The sequence below is a fragment of the Homalodisca vitripennis genome, chromosome 1 (assembly GCF_021130785.1).
Source record: "Homalodisca vitripennis isolate AUS2020 chromosome 1, UT_GWSS_2.1, whole genome shotgun sequence".
NCBI lineage: Eukaryota > Metazoa > Arthropoda > Insecta > Hemiptera > Cicadellidae > Homalodisca > Homalodisca vitripennis.
The window spans coordinates 39165050-39191816 of NC_060207.1; the positions used below are offsets into that span (position 1 = coordinate 39165050).

At 31.0% G+C, this 26767-nt stretch overlaps 1 protein-coding gene across 3 annotated transcripts in view; it reads right to left on the minus strand.

The window, feature by feature from the left end:
• Window positions 1-577: 577 nt before the first annotated feature.
• Window positions 578-26767, minus strand: part of LOC124360068 — a 37890-nt gene continuing 11700 nt past the window's right edge. For 2 of the 3 annotated variants that reach the window (XM_046813347.1, XM_046813337.1), the window contains 11 exons: window positions 26574-26703; window positions 24133-24767; window positions 19104-19228; window positions 16641-16864; window positions 16203-16382; window positions 13626-13792; window positions 12202-12321; window positions 10550-10674; window positions 4790-4949; window positions 3701-3807; window positions 578-924 (listed from right to left, as the gene is read on the minus strand). In XM_046813347.1, coding sequence (XP_046669303.1) covers window positions 744-924; window positions 3701-3807; window positions 4790-4949; window positions 10550-10674; window positions 12202-12321; window positions 13626-13792; window positions 16203-16382; window positions 16641-16864; window positions 19104-19228; window positions 24133-24767; window positions 26574-26703 — 2154 coding nt within the window. In that variant the 3' untranslated portion in view covers window positions 578-743. Of the gene's footprint in view, window positions 925-3700; window positions 3808-4168; window positions 4289-4789; window positions 4950-10549; window positions 10675-12201; window positions 12322-13625; window positions 13793-16202; window positions 16383-16640; window positions 16865-19103; window positions 19229-24132; window positions 24768-26573; window positions 26704-26767 lie in introns of those variants that run through there. The other variant, XM_046813356.1, reaches the window with a different exon arrangement.

Consider the following 26767-nt stretch of genomic DNA (forward strand, 5'->3'; position numbering starts at 1 on the left):
TCCTGGTCATTTTTGAATTTATTATTAAAGCTTTACTGAGGAAAACAATTTTTGCTGAAGAGTTGAATTAAAAATAAATGTAATTTATTAAAAATTTAAGATAATCGTATCAATTAAAAATATTTCCTTAGTAATTTAAAAAATGTATTTGTTTGACTACTACATATTACTGTTAATTATAAATTTATATGTGTAATCTAAAATGAATAGTAATCCAAATCAAACTTTTTTTGACATAATTTACTTATATTATTTTGTCATGGCGAATAACAAGGTCACCCCAACTTAAACAGTGTCAAATCTGTACTAACTTTAAGTGAAATCTCTTATAGGATTTCTAGTCTGCAGGAATTTTGACAATACTAAATAACACTGTTATCCTTGACATGACAAAAACCAAAACAAATACCATTTGGTATTCTTGTGTATAAGCTGAACACAAAAAGAATTTTTATAAACATTTTGAAAAGGACACAATCCGTATTTCACTATGAAAGAATTTGCTGTTTTTATGTGTCAGGAATCTAGCCATATGATTTTTTTTATTCTTAAGGTATGAATAATAAAAAACAAAAGAAAATGTACAAAACTACTTTTATAAATATTTTAAGTTTACAAAGAAAACATTTATTGTATACACATTAAAAAGCAAATCGAAAGAATGAATAAGTATATTTATAATAAACAATAAAAATACGAGTTAAAAAATAACTTCATTTACAAGTTTAGCAAACTTTTGAATTTCATTTGTTCAACAAAATATTCCTCAGTGTGTTGATAGACTGGTTGACAGTGGAGAGTTCCATAGTCCTATAAGGTTTTTCTAAAATTTCTCGCAATGCAGACAGATCGGGGATGTTTTCGCACGACTCCACATTCAGCAGTGGCGTAAACAATTCCTGCCATACTGTTGGCTTCATGTATCTAGAAACAGAAAGATATCTTATTAATTGTAGATATGCAGCAATGCATATATGAATATTACAGTGTTACAGCAATATGCTTGAATATAAAATAGATAAAGTTGCAGCAATATTTTCCCCATTATTAGTTATTGAAATATGTTGAATAGTCACATCCAGAATGGTTCTTTCACAAAAAAATCAATAAGTTTTGAGTCATAATAGTTTTTAAATCTAAATTTGATTTGGTAAAACTAATTTCTGCCATTTTTAAACATTTGGAAATCATCTAATGGCACAAAAAATAAACCAAAAATAAGAATACAATAACATGCCATTTTAAAGGAATATGCAGATTTAGAAAATATCATATTATTGTATAGAAACTACAGTGTAACTGTAAAGTCATATACTGTGACTTCTTGGCTAAGAGTCATGCCTTACCCCTATACCCTAGTGAAGGTCAATACTTGAAAGATTTAATATTTCTGACAATGATTTATTCCGTCCAGTATACAAATAATGTGAATTACCTGAACTGTATAAATGGTTTTGAATAAATAAGTTAATCGCTTGAGGCCAACTGTCGACTATAAGTTGACCAGATATTGTCGCTGGTTCTCTTTTACTTTTTCGTAACTATTGTTGCTTGGCATTTGAGTTATTCAACACTTTGGAGTTCTATGTGTATTAAATGAACAGTACTTTGATCTTTACTTATGATACAAGAGGCACTGAAAAAAAAAAAAATAGAACACCAACTCAGATGTTGTCTACACTCGCGTTGTGTATGTAAACATGGCTAATTCTACTAGAAGTTTCATCGATCATGATGAAATATTAAATGAACAAAAGAATTTTGATAGTGTTGTTTGATACTGATATTAGTACTAAAAACGAACAAATTGTTGAGGAAGACCAGGATAGTGATGTTAAATCGAATCAGAGGGAAATTTCTTCTTAAAACTTTGTGGTAAATGGGGATAACCAAGACAAAAGCGAATTGTATAATATATCTGAGATAATCATCAAAAGCAGCAAAAGCCAGAAGTTCATAGTGGTTGAAGTAGACAGCTCTAAAATGGTTTACAATGTTAAAGATTGGTGGCCAACCTTTTACAAACGGAACATTGCATCAGAAGAAACCAAAAGGAAGCGCAAAGAAGAAAGAATCTTTTTCGGAATAAGTAAGTTCCACCACTTTGAGTACAACTCCGATCAACAAGGCGTCTGTAGAGCAAGACAGGAAATCGATGGAATCCTTACTCATACGTTCAAAATGAGTATGATCACATGTGGCAACAATGAGCTGCATCTTCCAGACCAAATAGCTTATCCAACAGGGAAGGTCTCTATTAAAAGTGCAAAACTAAATGACTTGAGGAGGTGTTTACAATACATTCCCAACGAACACGCTCAGTTTTATAAAGAAATTCTCGAATGGCCTCAAGACAACATTCCTGGTGTAGTCGAAATAGTTGATGAGACAGACTAAGTATCTCTTGGATGTAAATATGTATAATATATTAATAAACTTGTTATTTTAATAATTTTTCTTTATTTCCCCGTCTAATCAATGCAAGGAGCAATAAAACTGAGGTTGGTTTTGAGATAAATGTTAAAAGGGCGGAAGTCTACCAGTTTTAAGTGCTTTTATCCATCACAAAAATTTTATAATTCTTTTTATACATTAATTTTGTGTTTCTACATACATGTATGACTAAAAAAATACCACATGTATTATTAAATATGAATATTTTAGAACCTACACAGTTTTTTTGATTTCCCGAAAGTTTAGCCCTTTTAACATTTACCAATTCATATGTTAGAAACTTTAGATGCGAACAATGAAGAAGAATTGAACAAATTGTAGAAAATGTGGAAGAAATAGGACAAAGAAGCCTAAGCTAAGAACTAGTAGACTAAGAGGAGGAGCTAATCATATTACTCAAAGTAGGCCTAGACCTGGACCCAGGCCAAATAATCCTAATTAGAATATAGGTTGGATCATTTAAAACATGTTAACTTCAAATACCTGTAAACCTGTAAAGTAAATAAAAACATTGTGCTAATGATATACTGTGTTTTTTTTCTTTTATCCATGCAATTTTTGTCTGTTGTTTATGTGTGTGAAATAAAAATTCCTTTTTATCAATTTGATATTTTACAAATACCTATAAACATTAACAAAATAAAAAAAAATTTAAAGAAAAATTATTTAAAACATTTGGTTTGTATAATGTAAAAACGCTATAATTAATATATGTATATATGTGTAAAATAGATACAACCTGGAGACAATTGGTGTGGTTTTTAATGAAACCTCAAAGGATTAAAGTTTTGGAAATAACAGGCAAGATTTATTTATTAATTTGTAGCAAATGCTAGTTACCACTATTCTTAATTATTAGTTTACCTGTTTTTCTAGACTGATAATTTTAACTAAACAATTCTATAGCACCTTAAATTATTGTACAGTTTATATTGTGTTCAATATAGAATTTAATCTTTTTGGTACTATAGCAGTGTAGACGCATTATGCAATACACAGGAGGAGGGGACAGGCTAACTTAACCAGCTTTCTGAAAGGGTGTTTATGAAAACTTGGATTTAAGACTCGGCTTTGACACATCACTAAAAATTAATCAGAAAACGCAGGTCTTTCATTTTTGGTCTTTTTATTTGTACACATGTGTAATTTAAAAATGAAATAACAGTTATTTTTAGTTAAAATTAATTTAATTTTTTATCATAAAATAAATTTCTATTCCAATGACAAAAATCTGAAAAATTCTTACCTTGGAATCTTAGTGCTGAGCTCCCATTTCTTGCCTTTCTTGACCACCTTCATGTAGTCATAAAACAGGACACAGTAAATGCTTCCAGCCAAGCCGTATAGGTCAGTCTGTAAGAGGACAACTTATAGTACACATAGGCTTACAGGAATAAGTAAATATCTGACCACCTTCATGTAGTCATAAAACAGGACACAGTAAATGCTTCCAGCCAAGCCGTATAGGTCAGTCTGTAAGAGGACAACTTATAGTACACATAGGCTTACAGGAATAAGTAAATATCTGACCACCTTCATGTAGTCATAAAACAGGACACAGTAAATGCTTCCAGCCAAGCCGTATAGGTCAGTCTGTAAGAGGACAACTTATAGTACACATAGGCTTACAGGAATAAGTAAATATCTTGACCACCTTCATGTAGTCATAAAACAGGACACAGTAAATGCTTCCAGCCAAGCCGTATAGGTCAGTCTGTAAGAGGACAACTTATAGTACACATAGGCTTACAGGAATAAGTAAATATCTGACCACCTTCATGTAGTCATAAAACAGGACACAGTAAATGCTTCCAGCCAAGCCGTATAGGTCAGTCTGTAAGAGGACAACTTATAGTACACATAGGCTTACAGGAATAAGTAAATATCTTGACCACCTTCATATATATTACATTTACAGCAAATGCCTACTACCCTTCATAAAATAATATTATATAATATTAATAATAATTTCATAAAATTATTATATTAATGTCATACCAAGTATCATAACGTATATAATAAAAATAATATATTTGTTTTTTCAATCAAGCATTACAAGGGTACATAACAATCACAATAGTACAAACTATTGAAATATCGAAATAATATAGAACAACATGAAATGATTTCTTCTAATTAGCTAAATTTGTACTAGATAAGTATTTAAGTTAATTTTTTTATTGTAAAGCACAGTTAAATGGTACACAACGTGTTTTATTGAAAAATGGTATTAATGAAATTTATGGTATCAAATTTAAAGTTTTAACTAAATTTGTTGATTTTGTTGTGCGTGTTAACCTGTAAATAAAGAACTGAAATTCAAATGACTTAATACCTGATAAGTCCAAGGGCGACCTTCCTTCATTTCATTACACTGAAAGCCGTCAGTCGTGACCACTTTTGTGAAAGTTGTTCCCTCGGGAAACAAAGTCATGTCAATACTGCGGCCAAAATCTATCAGCTTCAGACAAGGTACTGTCACATCCGCAGATGGGCTGCAAATTAATCAATATAATTTTAAAAGTTATTATTCAAAATAGATAGAAATCATGGATTAACTAAAAAGTCAGATCAAAATTAATTTTTCACACAGATTTTGTGAAAGTTCCAAGTTTATGTCACATTAACTATGAATGGTAATGGAAATTACAAATTGTTTACATATTTTTTGATAAGTATTTGGAAGGCAATCTTAAAACCAATGTAAAAATGTGTGCTAACATTCAGTCAAATACTATGGCATAACATGCACCTTCATCAAACTCAAATTGCCTTTAATGAGAAATTTTGAGCTTCATGCAAAATTTCAAGTCTATATGTCAGTTCTCAAGTTATTGAACGGACAGATAGAAAAGGAATTTTTCCACCCTCACAAGTGATAGGCTTTACTAAGGCTAAGCCAATTATAAAACTGCTTTTTGCTATCCATGATAAATTATGAAATGTTACACAAAATAATGTACATCCAAGTATATTATACCTAACTAGTTAATAAATATTAACACAACGACAATATTATTATATGATGTTCCTGTAAAATTTCTTACAGGAAGATCGTATATTTTCTTGTAATTTTGAATATAAACATACATTTTAGTCTTTAAAATTATATTATTACCTGACTCGCTTAAGAACTGCAGCCCACAAAAGATTGAAACGAAGACATGTTTAAAAACAGTTGAGTGAGTAATTTCAAACATAATAAAACAATTAATGATGTTTTTGTCAAGTGGTTTATAGTATTGTGTCAGGTTCAGTAATAAAACCTGACTGTAATCATGAGTATAACAATAAACATTGAATAATACTATAAAAATAAAGACCACCATAGCCAAAAACCAAGTCAGTTTGTGCAGGGACACCATTATATTTGTTTTATTCATTTCAGTTAAAGAATAAAACTATACACATCAATGCTATTAAAAAATATTAATTTTTTATTATTATGCCAGAGGACGGCCCACAAGGAGTCAAAAGAAAATCTGTAGTGAGAGCATAGGTTTAATAGTAACATATAATTAAAAATCTATATTATGAGAACACAAGTGTGCTACTTCGACTTCAAACACTTCAATCTATACAAAATGGTGGCTCATTGTTCCTTAAATTTAGACTAGTTTGTGGTGGTTTAACTATTGAAAAGAATGACAACAAAGCTATTCCTAACAAGCTCACATTTGTAATTTTAAAACGCTGCCAGTTTGTATAGATTGAGCTGTTAATTTAATCCTGTTTGAGAATCTAATGGAAGCGCAATTAAAATGAGCACTCTGCAATTATAATTATAATCCTTTATGTAGGAAAGTAACTTATCAAATTACAGTTTTTCCATTAAGAAGTAATTAAAAAATTTACTTTTATCAGCACAAAAATCATTAAATATTATGTAATATAGTCTGCGTTAAACCTAGGTACTAACATCAAGTGTTACCAAAAAACCTTCTCACTCTTCTCCTTCCCTTTTTAACTAAAATGACAAGAAACATGAGCTCTGTACAATTCAATGCCATTTTTCTGACAGAGATGATTCCAAATTAATGCTGTTAGTGACTTAAGTGCTACCTTCTTCACTCCTACTAAATGTTTAGAATTCTGATTTGTAAAAATATTAATAATTTGAAATAAACTGCACTTTTTAGTGTTGTGTAAATTTAATAGGTGCATTTTTAGTTTATCACTTCACAAAACTGATTATTAAAAAAAGTTTTATTGTATTTATATTAGCTTATGAATTATGACAGTTTTAGGTGTAAAACTGTTTACAATTTTTAAATAAAGTAATTTCTTTGATTTGGTTTAAGTTTGAAAGTCCTTTGTTTTAGATAAATAAATACCCAAGGCTAAATTATATTGAAAAATATTATTTTTTATGTTTATGTAAGGTGCGTATTTGTATTTACGAACAAAACTTTTTGCAATACAGTACTAGTAAAAACTCACACAAAATGTAATTATAAAGTTATCTCTATGATTGATTTATTGTTGGTTCAGAAATGTAATGTGTATCAGTTAATAAATTGTAATATAAATATTGAGTTGAATCTTCCATATTCTTCTTGAAGTAAAAAACAAACTCCAAACAAAAATGCAGTTATTTTTATTTTTTAAGCCCAAATGCAGTACATTTTAATATTATTTATAATATTAAGGTTCTTTAGAAAAACAGCCAAGCGAATTCTAACTTTATATGATATGTAATAACCATTATACACCTTATATAAAACACTGCAAAATATCTAAAACTGGAATGACACTTTTAAGATACGCCTCTGGTCAGAGGCTTAACAATATTGGAATAGGCTGTGTGCAAAGAGCCTAGCAACAAAAGGTTAACACATTTTCTTAGCAATCATTAATATAAAGCCTATCTTGTAGACAGACTATAATTAATTGTCCATATTTGTCAGTGTACTGCAACATGTAGCTGCTGTAAGCCTGTTTATTAAAATTCTAGGTAGGAAACAGTTTTGAGGTCAAGCTAGACTAGTGCCACCTAACCCTAGCAGAAGCAAATTTCTGAGCAGTACCACGCAGGAGGGGCCCCCTCCGGCAGGGGGTTGTGGTGGGGAGTGAGACCAGCACCTTCTTGATCTGTTTATCAGCTGTGTGGATCATGTCTCGTTCGCACAGTTTTGTTTACACTGCAGCTACTTTACTTGCTCTATAACTATTATTATTTTTTTGTGAATAGGCATACACAAGTGTCACAGTCTAAGTGTAAAATATTAATTGAACAGATTAATGTAGACATAGACGTATCCAGAGACCTTGCATTTTGTTGTGAGGTTAGCTGCGCAGTGGCAGTGGCCAATAGAGATGAGTCGTTTGGTGTTGACCCGTTCAATTTGAATGGGTCAATCAAGTGAACGAGTGATCCGGATCAGAGCGATTCAAAAGATCTGCTCACCTCAAACGTTTCGTTCATTTTTCCCTCCCAACTTAAAATATTAATAATTGTTAATATTTTTTTAAAAACATATTCTTAATTATTATTTTTAATAATTGTTAAAACTTACAATATTATAACTCAGTTCATTTTAAAACCCTTAACTATGAAAAATAGCTTAAAAAAATCATAATGGAACTAACCAAAACTATACAGTTTATGTGTTAAATTACTCTAGTTCCCCAAAATTGTTCAGTCGTTCCTTTCGTTCACTTCTAACCGATTAATAATAAAACCGTAATCGTATAACTCAACAGGGAGAGTAGGGAGTCTGGGTATTATGAAAAGTGATGGGGAATTAATCAGTTGGATATGAAATATCTTGTTATTTATAAAAATAAATTATTTTCAAACGAGCAATGTTTCTGTTTAATTTTATTTCAATTAAATTGTAATTTATTTTAAACAACTGCAAGGGAATAACCTTACTTATGATAAATCAAAGGCATATCAATCAACCAAGTCCATTGATTATAAGTATTAACATTTAAAATATTTAGTAATGTATCTGGTAACTTACAATTACACTTCTTAATCAGTTATAACTGTCCCGACCGACATGTACTGGCTTTATAGGTTTTATAAATCCAAATGCCGTTCAAAGTCACATAAATGATATATCATTGCAAAGCTAATGAAATAGGCAATCGTTTTGTATACTTTTAATTCCTTATTGTCTGTTTCCAGATAGTATCGATACAACCAATTGACGTGATGATTTCTCGCAGTTGAAATACGTCGAGTGTTCGCGAGATTGTGAACGAGCAGTGTTGTTGTTTCTCATGGCGATATTTGGTATGTTTTATTGTGCTAGTATTGTTGTTTTACTGTGTTAGAGTAACAATGGGTGAGCCTTGTCGGTCAAGTGACATTAGGGAAATTCTTGCGGACCAAAATCTTAGTGAATTGACCGAAACGGAAAACGAAGATAACGATGCTGGATTACTTCGTGAGACTTTTCATGGTTCTTTTGAGTCTTTGACTTCAAATAATGATGACATTGATTTAAATTTGGTTGATTTGACGGAATTAACTGATTTTTCATCAAGTTTTTGAACAGTAAAAAGTGTAATTTCAACCAACACAGGCTACTATGTACTAACAAAATGTAAGTAAAATAAATAATTGTGTGAGCATGCAAATTCTTATTTTGTCGTTGCTAGGTAACCGCTTGCATAATAAGAACATAGTAATTCCTTTTTTTAGTACATCATTATAAAGTTATATATTTTTGTATTCACAATGAAATTACAGATTTTATAGCAATCTCATTTTTTTAGAAAGATATCAATTAAATTATGTTATATACACTGAAAGTAAAAAAACTAAAAAAAAAACAAAAAAAGTTTTGACCTTTTTTTAAAAATAAAAAAAAAACATTGTTTGATTTTAAAATGTATTTAAAATTGTTCTACAGATCTTTCCAAACAAAATTATATATTTAACAACATATTTACCATAATTATTGAATTTTTTATGAATTTTTATAAATGCCCCTGCAAAACCACCAAATATAGGCGACACTGTGGAAAATATGATAAGACAGTTGGAGGGTTAATAGATATATTTACATTTACTAGATTCCTGAAACAATACATTTATTGTAATATATCTATCCATTTACTGTACGATATGCCGTTTCTTCCTCTATCTGAACACTTTTTATAAGCAGATCCTTTCGTTCACTCGGTCATTACATTCAGTCGTTCATTTTGTTCAGTGAACACGATGACCGGTATAACACACTCTAGCGGAAAGGCTCAGTAACTCTGTACTGACTGATTCAACTGAACGAATCGCAGCAGTGAACGAGACCGAGCCGGGTCAATCAGATGATCCGATAGAGGGAATGCTGAGCAGTGGTGGGGATACTGGGAGAGGGCGGCATCACAGCGCCGGAGGGTTATTTACCCCCACCCTGCGTGAACTCAAATCACTCAGGGTCTTTTTGTAAACGGTTTGCCTATAGTGGGTGGGTAATAAATAGTCCTATGGTTTACCTAGTGACAGATTTATTAGGCTAACAGATAGCGTATGCAGTCCTAGATATCATTATATTGAGTTGTCCATTATTTTGCAACTAAAGAATATTAAATGCATGGACTGTATACCATTATTATTAGCTGTTGGGATTTGCAGAAGCCTCTGGTTTTAAATCTAAAGCGCTAGCTAGCTCTGTGCTAGACTGCATGCATATTGATTGCCTGGACATACATTGCTACCTGCACTAGTTCTTGAGCTGTCTGTGGCAATTACATTATACTTGTGAGGACTTACTTGCACGAGGAGTTAAAAATATAGTGCATAAATCATTATTCAATAATTTTCTTCAATCAACTATATCAACAAAAAAAACAACCACTCCATAAAACAAAAGGTAGAATCAACATAAACCCTCCTGAACTTACAGACAATACAATGTATGGTATCCAAGTAGTTTGATTAATATCAAAAAGATTGCAGCACTGAAGGGCAGCTGTCTTTTATTGTCACCTTAATAGGGCTTCAGATAGCAAAAAATAAACAATGCTATCACCAAGAAAGCTAAACTGATATTGCATAACTCAGTTCTGGTAACAAGTATTTGCATAAAACAAGTAATGCAATAAATCCCTGGTATGGTAGTTAAAAGGTTAAATGAAAACTTACATAGAGTGGAGAACAAAGTTGTCAGGTTTGATGTCTCCATGAATAATCTTACACTTGTGGAGGTGTTCTACAATTGAGATCATCTGGATGGAGAAGATCATAGCTAAGTGAATATCAAGGCCTTTCTGGAAAAATAACATTCTTGCTTGATTACAGACTATTATGTAAATAACAAATATTACTAAATGCTTCTGGAATAATTTTTTTCTTATGCAATAGAGACTTGTTAACTTGAATATCAGTTAATAGCAACTACAAACGTCTGTAATGACAAATATTTTAAAGTGTAATTGAGAACGCTTAAATTCTAAACATTTATTATTTAACAGAGATGGAAATTGAAATTTATACTACAAAATATTTCTTTTTAATATGACAATATTTTCAAGACAGTTATAGAACAATAAGTAACCACTAGGAACAACTGTTGATTAAAAAAACTAATAATTAAATAATTAATTCAATTTCTCTTGGTAAAACAACAATATTAATAATTATCTTCATCTATCAATGAAAACAATATATATAACCAAGTAAATGTTGTTATGAAAAAAATAAGTATATCTGTATATACATTTGTCACATGTTATTGTGAGACTGAAAGTACTATGTAACAAAAAATATTTCTTTTTTTAAAGAGAAATGTATTTTATATGTTATCTTCATATTTGTAAAAACATTAGCAAGTTTAATAAAAAAAATGTTTATATTCAGTAAATTCAACACACTTTTTTACATTTTTAGTGGGATAATAGAACACCATTCCGGTGTGTTCTGCCTGAATTCAATCATTATATACTGACATTTTTTTCATGTGCAGAAAAATTTGCTAAAGTTGTGAGCAAAATTTGAGTTTTTCCCTTATATAACTATTGGCTGGGAGGGATAATAAGCAGAACTTTTTATAAATTATTAATAGTTCCAAAATAAAATTTAAATTGAATATGATCATAAAGCGAGATTGTGCATAGTACAAAATACAAGAGCAAGCACAAATGATAGTTGTAGCATAGATATCAGAATGATAGTTGAAAATTATCAACTTTCATCTAATATTAACTACTATAAAGTAAGCCCACTCAATTATTGATTACTAAAGTGAAGTTCCTACTGCAGTAAAACCATTAAAGTAAAAAAGGACTGTCATTATTGAAAAGAATGGCCAGACAAAAAGGTTTAAAGTACAACTAATAATGTTAGTAAAATACAACAAATCTATTTTTAATAGTTTTTTTATCACTAGATGGTGATCACGAAAATTATGATCAATTGTCCTAAGTTATGGTAACAGGTTACTAAAACACACTCAAAATAATACCAAAACAAATAATAATATCTGATTGGTTGAATAACATCAGCTGAGTGAACCATCTGATTCGTCACAGCACAAGCAGTGGAATTTACATGAACATTACAAAACAGAATACAAAAATCACCATACATTTTATTATTTACCTAAATTGAACATGCTCTTTAGATTGGTATCAATTTGTACGATTTCATATAATACTTCTATTCTATTATTTCTTAAGAAGACAAATATTTTATATCAGACTTTATTTTAATGTAAAAGTAGGGGGGAAAACAATTTTTAAAGTGGTTGTAGTCTTACTTAATTTAAGTAAGATAACATACTTTTATTTCACACTTACCCCAGCAATTTTCAGTTTACTGACAACTGAAAGAATTGAACCATACTGTGCCCACTCTGATTCCAAAATACTGCCATTTTTATAAATGTAACCATTGCTCATGTGCAAATAGCCACCCATCTGAAACATTTATTTTACTCATAACAAGTTGTGATAAATAATAATGGAAATGAGTTACCTGGTTACTTAAATGGAGCACTCATAAAGTTACAAAGAACACATCTTATTATTGCCCAAGAGAACAAATCACAATACACAATAATACTTCATTAACTAGCTACCTCAGAGCAGGTAAGAGAGTAAGAGTAGAAAATTAATCATAGTAAGTTAATATTTACACAATCTTAGTTTACAATAAAATTAAAATTGGAAGAGTAAAACATATTTGACACAGCTGAAAATAATTTTTTTTAGTGAAATATTAAAAAAAATGTAAGAGCTAAAATAATTCTTTAGCTCTGTTACTATTATTTGATAGATTCTGGTAAAATAGTGTTGTTTTAATCCTATTTTCTGGATGTCTTATCATTTTAGCAGTGATTCACGCAAGCAACTTATTTTGACTAAGAATACCCAAGATTTAAAAAAACCTAACATTCATTATAAATAATGTAAATTGTATTACAATTTATACATTAAACATGTAAACAACATTGTTATATTTTATTTAATGTTGATTCATAAATACTGATTGTTATTAATTTGTTTCAGGCACATTTGACAGTAGCTTGCTACAAACGATTTTATGGTTGATTAGAAAATCAATCTAAGGTTTAAATGCCATAATGTTTTGTTTAATTTCAAAATAAGTTTGGACTTGAAATAAATATTAGATTAATATTTATATTGTTTTTAAAACTTTAAAATTTTATTTAATTGTCAAATTATTTTCTAAGACAGAGAAAATGGCAGTAATCTGGTGTTTTAAAAATCACACATGTATTAATCCACTGCAGATGAAAAGCACGCGTGTCATACAGCTTAGTGGACTATAAGCCAAACGACACACAGGTTGTTTTCTCTGTTTTGTGTTTAGCAAGACCCATTGTATTTCCTGAGCATCCACTAGAATATGTTTGCTCTCTGCTAGGTTTGATGTTTTATTGTTTTCACAGTAATACAATATACATTCAGTAGAATGAGCTCAGATGTTAGTTTAGTTTTGTTTTTAAATGGCAGTTCACTTCACCTTAAGAGCTTTAAATTAAACATTTCGGTTACATATTTACTAGCTACGAGTTATTTATCTCAATATATAAACAATACATAAACATGTGTTTTAGAATAGCAATTAGTGCAGGATAAGCAAATGCTGTGTGTAAACTGTGTACACTCTGGCAGCAGGGTGTTGTGCTGAGGGTTTTCACAACCAACAATGAATTAAAATATTGAGTTAAAATTGTTTGATCAAGAAAAATAACTACCTTGGTCGGAGGGAGGCGACTCTGTAGCTCCTGTACGATATACCACTCCCATTGCCAGGCAGGTCTTTGCTGCTTAAGGGCAACAGGTTGACCATCCCTAGTGGCCTTCAGTACTCTGGCATATGACCCCTTGCCCAGCTCGCCGATCAGAGAGTACTTTGTGTTCCCTGCATCCACATAACATCACAGTAAAGTTAGGAAATGTTACCAACAGCCACTAATTCAGATTTTATGTCAATATATGTGTAACCTTGTTATAAACATTCTAAAAGCTTCCTTTAAAACGAAAAACAAATATTAAATTTGAAGAAATTAATAACTGAAAATAAGAATAACATGTAATCTGACAAAAGAAGGTATTAATTATTGATAATGTATACCAAAAATAACAATGAACTAAAAAGATCTAAGTAACAAAATTGCAGGCTCATGCAGAAATAAATTAAGGAAAATGAGTTTGTAATTTAGGAACACCTATATTTCTATTTCTTAAATTCATCTCTTTTACTAAACTCATAACAGTGTTATAAATAGTTTAAACATTTTCTTCACAAATAAAAAATCCATGGACATGCCAATATACTCAAGTTCTAAACCTATAATAAGTTGTGTTAAAACTACAATGGAGGAACAATATTAACCAAATAAATTATTCCAGTACTAAGTACACCTTGCATTTACAATGAAAATATAATTAAGGTTAGTTAATAAAAATAAACGTAGCTTTTAAATAAAATAAAATATATATATGCAGGTTATTCACAAAAGCGTGTCACAAACTTCTGTGAGTGATAGTACTCATCATTTCAAACATAAAATGTCTTATAAACGCCAAACATGTCACAGTTGTGAGGTATCAGTTGTTTGTTGCTACTGCCTAGGGCAAGCGTATCTTTAAAGTGGTCGTGCTTGCTTATGCATTCATAGATTTTGTTGAAAAAGTACCGTTGGAGTTATAAAAATAGAAAAATAGTATTTTGTAAATTTTTAGACCGTTTTTAAAACAGTTGATGTCTACTAAAAGACAAAATGTTTGCTGCTTCAAGATTGTGCAAGAGTACCTTTAAAGTAGTCGTTCACGCTTACGCACTGTCATATTTCGTTGAAACAAGCACCGTTGGAATTGTAATAAAATTGTTCAAATAGTTGGTATCTAGTATATTTTTTATAACTACACTAGGTTTTGTGTTATTTGAATTTTAAAATTTTCAACAGACACCATTTTGTAAATATATAAGAAAATAAACCAAATATTTAAAAAAATTTCCTCTTATCTATTCAAACCTATATGCCAAATTTGGTTTCTATAGGTTAACTAGTTTTAGAGATAATGACTTTTTTATAGAAAAAAAAACAAAATGGCGGCTAATGGCTGAACGAGACATTTCTCAACATGTTTTTATATGACATGTTTTGTTTGAAATCATAAATACACCCACAAAAGTTTGTGACACTCTTTTGTGAACACCCTGTATACGATAATTCACAAAGAATACAAAACACACCATTAACACACAAGATTGATTATTCATTAACATTATATTTCCAAGTTAAGATTTCAAAACCAAAATATAATATAGAATCTGAAATTTTTGAAACATTGTTCTCTGCTAGCATAGGCATATTGTGCAAAACCAATTATTGTCAAATGAGAGGGAGACCAGTCAAAACAATATTTGTGTAGGGAATGTACTGATGGGACAAGTATTTCAGTAAATTGTATGTAAATAAAATAAATTAACCCTTGCAAGCGAATCAGAACACCAGTCATCTCAGAATTAAGAAAAACATTCTATATCAAACATCCAGTTGTTCAAGAATTTTAAAAGCTACAGACATCTCAGAAACACAACAGCATTATATAAAATATCTGTGACTTAGTGAGTGTAATTGATATTGTGAGATTTCACTATGTCATGTATCTGTCTTGTCTGTCTTTTTATATGCCCAAAGACATTCTGTGATGTTTGTTAACAATGAATTAATTAATATAGCAAAATTATGTTCTGAATTCCACATTAGTTTCATTCTTAATTAACACTTCAATGTAGTTACAAGTGACAGTCATGGCCAACAAAGTTGCAGCTATACCACAGTTCTACACTTTAGACAATACATATATGCCTATACAATCTAACGACTTAGTTCACATACATAGTGACATTTTAGTAGTTATATTCTCACTAAATAGAGGATTTTTCATTCAATATTTTACAACTCTATTCAATGTGTTTTATTTCAATTTTTTAAATAAAATCAATACATAATGACTTAAATCATCTTCGTTCCAACACTCCATAATGCAATGTCTGCTGTTTATGCAGAAAACATAGCCTCGAAAAAATATGCACTTTGTAGGTTTAAGGAGAGATTAAAAATTTAGTACTATGAATAACTGAACAAGTCCTTATATATTTTTACACATTTTTTATGGGCTACAAAATATATTAAATTGTATTTTTATTCTTCTTACCATTTATCTATACTATAGGAAAATTAAATTGTATTTTGATACTTTAATTTAAAAACATAAGATTGAATACTAAGATAATCACAATTTAGGGGTTGCTATATTACCCAGTTTTACTGTTGAATTGCAGTTGAGGATGGGCGCATCATTCTCAAACCTGTGCAATCCAATCAGGTGATGTTTCTTGGGATATCCTATGTGAGATAGTAGTTGATTGATCAGCTCCGTGCAAAATGGATCCACTGGACCCGAGATGTTCAGCAAGCCAACACTTTCCTCCAATTCTTCTGTATCAACCAATCAACATATAAAATATAATATTTCACCATTTTTGTACATCTCTTGTCTAATATTTTGTTCTTCACTGCTTATAAAAGAGTGGGCAAGGAAACACTAGAAAAAAATCTTAGGAGGCCAAAACATGCTATGGAATCCAATATATTTGGTTTAATTATTTTAATGGTTTGTTTTAACAGATAACACTCACCATTACTTGTTTAACAGTTAGCTATTCTAACTGCCTTCGTAAGTAATAAAGAGCTTACCTAATGACTTGTTGGCAGATATTTGAGCCAATTTCTCCCTGAGTTCTGTTTGGACCTGAGCTGGTGGTAAACTTGTGTTTGGAGCTGTACACACAGAAGCTTGGGTCTTACTGCCACTGCTCCCAGAAGAACTACTGTACCTCTCTTTGGATGCTTCAAATATCATACTTAACTCTTGCTTTGTGTTTGTACCACACTTTTTAACGTCTTCAGCAATATATGATCTGAAAATGAACAAAACTCACTTAAGTCCATGACTCAATATTTAATTTTTTTATAATTGACTCATTATAATCTCAAAGGATATTTTAATTTTACAAGTACACAAAAACCTTTAAAAGAAAAGAATTCTGATCGAAATTTTGAATTAGAGCAACTTTGTAACGACTCAACATGATTTTGTATTATCTAAGACAATAACGATTTAAAGTAAAATTATAATTGTGTTGAGCCTCAGGATAACTGGTGTATAATATTACAAAGGCTTATTACTGTCAGTGTGCCTGGTATGGAGACCATGATTTTGGTTCATCAGTTAACTATTGTCAAGCCATGAAAACATCGGTTTATCGTTCTCAAGAAGTTATTTAGAACATGTTATTTAGATAAATAACACAAACCAACATTTGGCAAATCAAAAACTAGCAAGCCATGCATACAAAGACCTCTTTTTGTAAGGACCTTGTCTGTAATGTGTGTACCTTTATAGCCGTGTCTTATAATATAATATATACACAAATTATTTTTCATTTAGGACAAGCTGTTTCTCAGCTTTTGCATATTATTTTGAAATTCTCTATAGTATCCATATCCCCCTAGTATATACCTAGTCACATGGCAATATCCATTTTGCAAAAATGTTTAGGAGAAAGAGATCAAGAACTATTTCACGATTATCTGACATAACATTAAAGCTAATTTTTAAATCAGAAAATCGAATTAAATACCAAATACTTATAATGGGATCCATACCAAAAATTAAAATTATCATAATATATTATATTTAGGGAAAAAATGGACTATGTTTTGTACCAAGTAAAGGTCTGGCTGTATGTGACCAATTCAGGCTGTTCCTTCACTTATTCAACCTGGAAGTTCACTAATTTCTGAATTGAAATGGTTACAAGAATTAAATAATTGATTCATAATACACAGACTTACTAAACACTGTTCTGTTGTTTATTTAAAATTCATATTACTTCATCATGTTCGAGATTAACCATGCATTCACATTTTTCTCCTTATACCGTTTTTAAACTTCTATATCATCCCATTTACTGCCTGTCATTTAACTTTGCTGCTTGAGCCTTCACTCCAGTCTTGAGATTGGATTCTACACATAATGTAGCTATGGTAGGAAGGGTTGATTCAATTGATTTTTTGAGTTTAGATAGAGAGTATTGTCACCTTGAATCCCGATACATTCTAAACAAAAAACGGTCATTGTATTTAATCTTTCAGTACCATGAACGACTTTAACGTAGAAATATGCTTATTTTGAGAGCATTTTTATAAGTTTTAATTTAACAAACTACTTTAAATGACAGCTGGTAAATGTTCCAGTTCAATCTAGATGACAATATTTCAACCTGTCACTGAACTAGACAGTTTAGACTTTAGAACCTTGACTTTTAATTTTGGATTGGCACTGGTATCAGACCTAATCCCTAATAGTGTTTGTATAATGCAATAGAAATTCTTAAACATATTTGTTTATTTCACCGTTTTAAGTTTTGTTTCTCAATATGTTTTAGTTTTTAACATTGTACTTTATAATTTATAATGATTTTAAAAATTGTGAATTTTTAGTATTTCACAAATATTTGTTATCGTATTTGAGGACTATTTATTGTGACCAAAGAAAGTACTTTGTAAGATGAATATTTTAGTTTACCTTTAAATAATTATTTGTACCATTTCTGATCACCTATTCTGACAATAAATAACTAATTTAAATCCATGAATGTAATCATTCACCAACTTGTATGGTTCTGTATATAAACAGTGTGTATATAAAGATAACTTATGATGGATGAAACCCATTTGAGCAGAGATGTGATAATTTGTAAATATGGTGGGGTATTTTTAAAGTAGAATATCTTAAATATCCGACATAATTAGCAAAGCGTATTGGAACGTACATTGCACACTGTTGGGACTAAACACCTGGAATTGAAACCATCTTGCAGCACTAGTTTTAAGCCCAGAATGTTCTGTTTACAACGATTTCAATTCTGAAACAAAAATTGCCATCTTTTAAAGTAGACGAAAGATTGAATTAGAACAAAACCTCGCTTCATTCCATCAATTACGCAAGCTAAATGTACTATGCATAACTCAGATATACTAGTAGAATCCACTAAATCAAAGACAGAAATTCTCAATAAGATGATAGTAATAAATGTCTGATTTGATGTCATAACATTATAACATATAAATATTACTAAACTAATGATTACAAACCCATTGATGTTTTGTTTTGAAGCCTGATGATTGTTTGCTGATTTCAAATGGCCAACCAGAGGTGTTGAAGATGGAAGTACAAAATCAAATGCCTTTGTGTTGCATGTCATGTCATCATATTTATCCTGGAACATTTCCAAAATGAAAAAAATCTGAGTGATCCAGGCTACGTGATTAAAGATCTACTACTAGTTTTAAACAGCCACGACATATTTATCATGATGACACAATTTTTCTCAATAGCATTCTGATTTTCTAACTCTTTAACATTAGACACACACCACTCTGTTAGAGGCTTGATTTAGAGCAAACAGCTTCTTAATAAATGAAAGTAAAACCCAAAAGTTTGTGTCTAGTTTTTGGGTTTCTACATACAGGGTGATTCATGAAGTTCTCCCCCCACTTCTACAGCACATTGTACTAGTAAAAATAATGAAAAAATGTTATATAAACATAGGTCCGAAAACGCTTCGTTAGCGAGTTACAGCCTAGCGAAAGATTTCGCCTGAATTCCTGGGTAAAGAGTAAAATAAAGCCATACTGAACTTTTGGAAAGGTTAATTAAGTAAGAAATATCGTGGATTCTTATGTATTTTTACCTGATAAAGCTAATAAAAATAGGTTTCAGAACTGTACCTGTAGTAGTTTTTGAGGGATTCAGGGTTTAAATGCAAAAAATTGGGGCACGAAACAATGTTTTTTTAAGTTTGATGTACAATAACTTTGTTAAATTGGTAATAAATACATAAAATCAACAAACATTAATTGTAGAGAATTTAATTCTGAGAAAAATTGATATAATCAAAGTCTAAAATAAAAAACAGAAATAAGTACCAAAAAATCGATTTTATTCAGTATAATACATTACTAGCTGTAAAGAAATACCGTACGGTATTTAGTTAAAATAAAACAAAAACAAAATGTTTGTTCCCTTAATGATGAGATAAATTGAGAAAACAAGATTAACTGTTAAATAAATTTGTTTGTAAAATAAAAAATATCATGTTTTATTACGTTGTATTTTTTTTTTTATAAAAATTTACATCAAATGTTCGAAAATAAATGAAGCAAACATTTTCCCATTATTGTTTACTAATCATCGAAATGCAGTTTTTTGTTTTATTAATTTCTAAGTTGGTAACGCACGAATAGCAGCTGATCAACAATGGTATTCTGTACTGTTACGTTAGAACTGTGTATTAGTGGTGTTTTGCAAGCTACAGCAGGAGATCGGGTTCTGTGAATCGTGTTATTAAATGCAATTTTCTGTGAGTTATAATTCGATTGTTTATTCAGCGAAAAAATGCCTTACTTATTTACATCAGAGGGAATACGCTGATATGGTTTTTATTTTGGGTTACTGTAATGGTAATGCTAGAGCTGCTGTAGAAGAATATGAACTACGTTACCCTAATAGGAGGATTCCAGATACCAAAACAATTTCAGGAACTTTTCGTACTCTTCGGGAAACAGGATCACTACCAAGTACTAGAACCAATTATGAACGAGCTGTCCAACTTGATGATGATATTGTTATTAAATGCTGTTCATCGCAGTCCAGGTGTAAGTACACGGACGTATTTCTAGGCGGATAGGAGTTTCGCAGTCAACGGTGTGGAGGTCACTTAATCGAAAACAAATTTTATCCGTTTCATAAAACAAAAGGTTCAACATCTACAGCTAGGGGATGGTCAGCTTCGCTTGGAGTTTTGCAACTTTTTGAATATTAATAATCAACTCTACAAGCGTATTTTGTTTACGGATGAGGCACAATTCACTCGGGATGGTTGTCAATAACTTGCACAATGAACACTCATGGCAGAAGAAAATCCACATGAGGTAGTGGAACAGAACTTTCAACACCGATTTAGCGACAATGTCTGGTGAGGCCTTTTGCACAATAGGCTGATTGGACCTTTCATATTACTTGAACGCCTAAATGCTGAGTTCTATTTGCATTTCCTTCAAGAATAGTTGCCGCAGCTGTTAGAGAATGCTCCTTTACATCTCAGACAAAATTTGTACTTCCAGCATGACGGAGCACCTCCCCACTTTTCACGTGCCGTTTCTGCTTACTTAAATCATCAATTTCCTGGACACTGGATTGGTCGTGGAGGGGCCTCACCCTTGGCCACCAAGATCACCAGATCTATCTCCATTGGATTATTGCATCTGGGGATGGATGAAAGACATTGTATACAAGACAAAAGTGAATTCTCGTGATGAATTAATTGCCCGTATTATGGATTCGGCTGTGCAGATACAGGGAAGTCCTGAAAAATTAAGAAACGCAACAAAAGCAAATACACAAACGTGCTGCAAAATGTATTGATAATGATGGCCTCATTTTCGAACATCTATTATAAAAAGGTGCGTACTGTTGGCCCAACCTGATTAATTTTGCTTTAAAACTAGTAATGTATTATACTGAATAAAATCGATTTTTTTGGTACTTATTTCTGTTTTATTTTAGACTTTGATTATATCAATTTTCTCAGAATTAAATTCTCTACAATTAATGTTTGTTGATTTTATGTATTTATTTACCAATTTAACAAAGTTATTGTACATCAAACTTAAAAAAAAACATTGTTTCGTGCCCCAATTTTTTGCATTTAACCCTGAATCCCTCAAAAACTACTACAGGTACAGTTCTGAAACCTATTTTATTAGCTGTATCAGGTAAAAATACATAAGAATCCACGATATTTCTTACTTAATTAACCTTTCCAAAAGTTCAGTATGGCTTTATTTTACTCTTTACCCAGGAATTCAGGCGAAATCTTTCGCTAGCTGTAACTCGCTAACGAAGCGTTTTCGGACCTATGTTTATATAACATTTTTTCATTATTTTTACTAGTACAATGTGCTGTAGAAGTGGGGGGAGAACTTCATGAATCACCCTGTATATGAAACACTTGGATACCTCAAATAACGTACATTTCTGTTAAACTGTTTTAAAGTAATATTTTTATTCATAAATAAAAAAGTGTTTATTTAGCATTCTTTCAAATCATAATTCTTGCATTATCTTGAGTCTGGGACCAATAATTTTCACATATGATGGGATCTAAGCCTTAAATTGATACATATATGATTTATATATATATATATATATATATATATATATATATATATATACATATAAAATTATATTACATGTTGTAACATTTATTTTCACCTGGTCAAAACATTAAAGTAAAACACCACATTGTAAAAGTACAAATATTCTGTAATTACAAAAACACCTACAACATAAAAAACACAATATTTACATTATTGGCTATAAAATACACGTACCTATTATTGGATAGGTTAGTTTCATCCTAATAAAATTTCATATCGAAACAGTTTTTATTTGATAAAACAAAAACAACTACATACGAGTCACTGATCATTATCAAGTGGGTGCAGCCACAAGAGAACACAATTTGTTTTTATATGCGTAAGGTTTTACAAAAATACACCGGTTTAGAAATAACTGCTCTTTTCAGTGTTGTACGTGTAAGTTTCATTAATGCAAGACAAAAATATTCTTCAATGTAATAATTGGAAGTTCGTAAGCTTTTTTTATAGCTAAAAACAAGTTCAAAGGAAATGTTATCAACTTCATATTGAATGTTAACTACACAACTACTTTATAAGTAGCTAAAGTCAAGTTTGATGTTTGTCAGAAATCTCAATACCTATTTTGGACAGTTTAGTTCACTGGGAATATGTAAAATTTCATATTTGTTCTGGTTAAATAATATGTCACAGAAGCGAAGATGACACAATTAGAAATGAGGCACGGTAGAGTAAACCTATAGGGACTCAAAATGAATTGCTGGGCAGTCCTAAGGTTAATGTTTGTATTAACCCTTTCTGAAGCGAAGATGACGCAATTAGAAATTGAGGCACGGTAGAGTAAAACCTATAGGGACTCAAAATGAATAGACTGGGCAGTCAAAAATGCATATTCTTATCTGTATTAACCCTTTCGAAGCGAAGATGACGCAATTAGAAATGAGACATTAACATAAAATGTATTTACCTGGACTCAAAATTAATAACTGGGCAGTCCTAAGGTTAATGTTTGTAATTATCCTTTCAATCATAGAAGTGTTTGTTAGGGTAGTCATACATATATATTTAATATAAAAAATAATTCCAAAAACAAGTTTTCCAAATTTATGGATTTTTATTTATTTGGGTTACAGTAGACCAAAACATTGTAGGCTTTAAACATAAACTGTTGTTATAAGTACATGTGTTTAAAAAAATAATCTAGATAAGAATAAACAGTAAAAAAAGTAAAGCAGAAAAATAGCCACGGTCTTCTTCTAAATCAGATGTAATTATAATGAATATAAAGTAACAAGTTATGATTATAAAACACTTCTGTATATAGGAGTAATTATTTTTTATATAATAGGAGTATTTGATTGTAATACAGTAGTACTAAAATAAATATATATTATAAACTTCATATCATAGAAATGTTGTAGTTTTTAGTAGATACCAAATATTTATGTAAACGGATGTTGGAAACAACATAATTAATTTTACGTGAAATAATTTTTAATTGGTTGTGTGATGATTCTGCCAGAACTCTTCCAACTTTCTGTGTTGAGCTGGAATATTAAAACTGCCACAAATGTGAATTGCACATGTTCTTTTGTCAAGGTAAGTAACCATTAATTCCCACTATAATATTCTGTTAAGAAATTAAATTAACTTCAATTGTATCATTTGTAGATTATTGGAACCTGATATTTATAGTTATTTAATCTCCTTGAAAATACATTTATTTTTAAACACACACGTATGAGGTATTCTACCTCATGCTGAGGGAATTGTTCAAACAATGATTTCACAAATATTAAACATTTTGAACTTATTCAAATGTGGATGTAATTTCTCATAAATAAAAAATGCAGTGTCACAATGAAAATTTACTTTCAAGTGAAACTGTAAATGTTCAAATATGTTTAAAAATGTAAGAGACAGTACAATAATCATGCATTAATCTGATCTCGCAAGCAATTACCTCATCTTGAAATATTGGATGTGAAATCATGCCTTCCTCAAATGTTTTCTGATGTTTCTCAATAACCGGTGTTGGGGCTGTGACAGACACTGTGGGAATGTTGTTCGATCCCAACAATGGGTGCTGTGGTTTGAAATTTTCTGCTGTTTTTCTATTTGGCATCGGCATCTCATCACAAGAATCATCTGAATCGAAAGCCAACATCTTCAGAGTGGCAGCATCAGTGCCTGGTGGATGCACTCTTCCAAACTGTGACATAGGCTGTTTAGTCATGGGATGAAAAGGTGGGAGTGGCAAAGGAACGTTTTCAGCTTGGTTGAGGTTTTGAATATTTTCAGAATCCACAACATTCTCTTTTGTAGGTTGTGGTTCAGGTTCCATGTCATCAGAATATATCTGGAAAGGTTGTGATGAAGCAGGTGTCAAGGATGGGGCAGAGGCAGGGGCAGGAGCTGGTTCATCATCACAATAGATCGGGAAACATGGAGTCGGTAGCTTCGAGGCTCCAGCTGGATCTCCCTCATCAGCCCGACAAGGAGCAGGTGGAACAGGTGGCACTTTGAAAACTCCTGACTCGTCCAGTGCTACTGGAGACACTGGAAAAACTCTAGAAGATCTTGAATTTTTTCCAAATCCTAAAACAATTTACAAGTATAAATAAAAAAGTCTTTATTTAGTATGTATAAATATACAATAAATAGTGTCAAGTACATTATAACTACTACAGTCGACTCTCGATAACTCGAACCTCAATAAGTCGAATTCTTTGATAACTCGAATTTTTTTCCGTTCCCTTGAGAAAACCTGCCTAAGTCGAAAAAAACCATGCGTAACTTGAATTAATTTTGCACCCGAATTTTACCTCAATAACTCGAAGTGATAGAAAAATTACCTCTATAACTCGAAGTTCAGTAGATAAGTCGAAGTCTTTAAATACATTACCTCAACAAATCGAAATTTTCAGATCAACCCTCGCTAACTCGAAGCTGAACTAGAACTAACCCATGAACTAGAACCAAGACTTCCTAATGCTGAAGCTGAGTGGACCGTGATAAATAACGAGCTCCCGAATTTAGACTTTGATGATTTTGCAAATGTCGACGAGGGTGTTTCAGTATACGGATCATTATCGGACCAAGACATCATCGCAACTGTAACAAGTGAAGACGTCCTCTCTGATGATGACAATGACGACGGCATGGAGCAGCCATCGGACATCACAACCAAGGAAGCCAAGGCCGCAGTGAACACTTTACGTAGCTACTTAGAACAATCAAGTGACGTACCAGACAACGTGTTCTCTGCTGTTGTTGTTATTGAGACCATTATAGACTTAAATTTTGAAAAAAGCCTTAGGCAGACGAAGATTACGGATTATTTTCAAATTTGAATTGTAAGTACGTATGAATTGTAGACATACATTGCAGTGTGACAGTAAGTACAAATGCTGTATGTAGTTACAGTACATACATTAGTTTTGTAAAGGATGTAGGGAATAAAAAACATAGTTTATTTGTACCTCTATAACTCGAATTTTATTTTGTTTACCTCTGTAAGTCGAATTACCTCTTTAAGTCGAATTTAGTGAAATATTACCTCTATAACTCGAACTATTCTTAAGTCGAACTAGACGTAACTCGAAGAAAACAGCCGTTCCCTTGAAATTCGAGTTATCGAGAGTCGACTGTATTAACAATGTTTCTTCATACTGTAAAACCTTATATGATACAATAAAATAATTGTAAAAAAACCTTAAAACACTATTGTATGTTTTGTATTGAATGTTTGAGTTACATTGACTATCCTAATGAATATAATTCATCTAGTGAATAAAACGCATGCTGCAAAAGAAAGTCTTTTAGTAATAGTTTAAATTCATTTATTTCCTTTATTGCTTTGGGAATATAGTTTAAACATTTTATTCCAGCATAGGTGGTGCCTATTTTAAATTTTTCTAGGTTATGATGAGGTAATACAATGGTGTTGTTGTTTCTGGTATTGTAAAAGTCATACCATTCGTTGTAGTGCACCATTTTTTAATTAAAAGTCTAAATGAAACATAAATTAGGAAGAGAGAGAGAGAGTTCACAATATTATCTAATGAGAGTTAAGTTAAAAAAAATTTAATAATAATTTTGTAACAGAAAATTAAATAGAATTGATTATCTCTTTTAAACTAGGTTCCTGTATGGATAGTATTGTATAATCAAATTATTGTAATATTAGTATTTTTAAAATTCTATATAAAAAAAGTATAAATCCTAGAACAATAAAACTTTACAGGTCTACAGGGCAAAAGTATAAGCAAATGTGCAATGTTTCATGTAAATATAAAATAGTGGGTGACATGACCTGGGTGATTTGATATGGAATGACACTCAAGCTAATTCTTAATGTACAATTTTTTCAGGTGATATCACAAAATGTTTTATTAATGATACCTGGGGCAGGAGATGGACTGTTCCACATCTCCTGGACAACGTTCATCGCCTCTTTTGTGTTGACAGTGAATGATTGGCAATGGAACAAAGACGTGTTCGCCTCCAATGGTGCAGTCTTACACTCAAAACCCTATTTAATCAAACAAACAAATTAAGTCATATCATCACAAAAAAAGTCAATAACATACCATCAT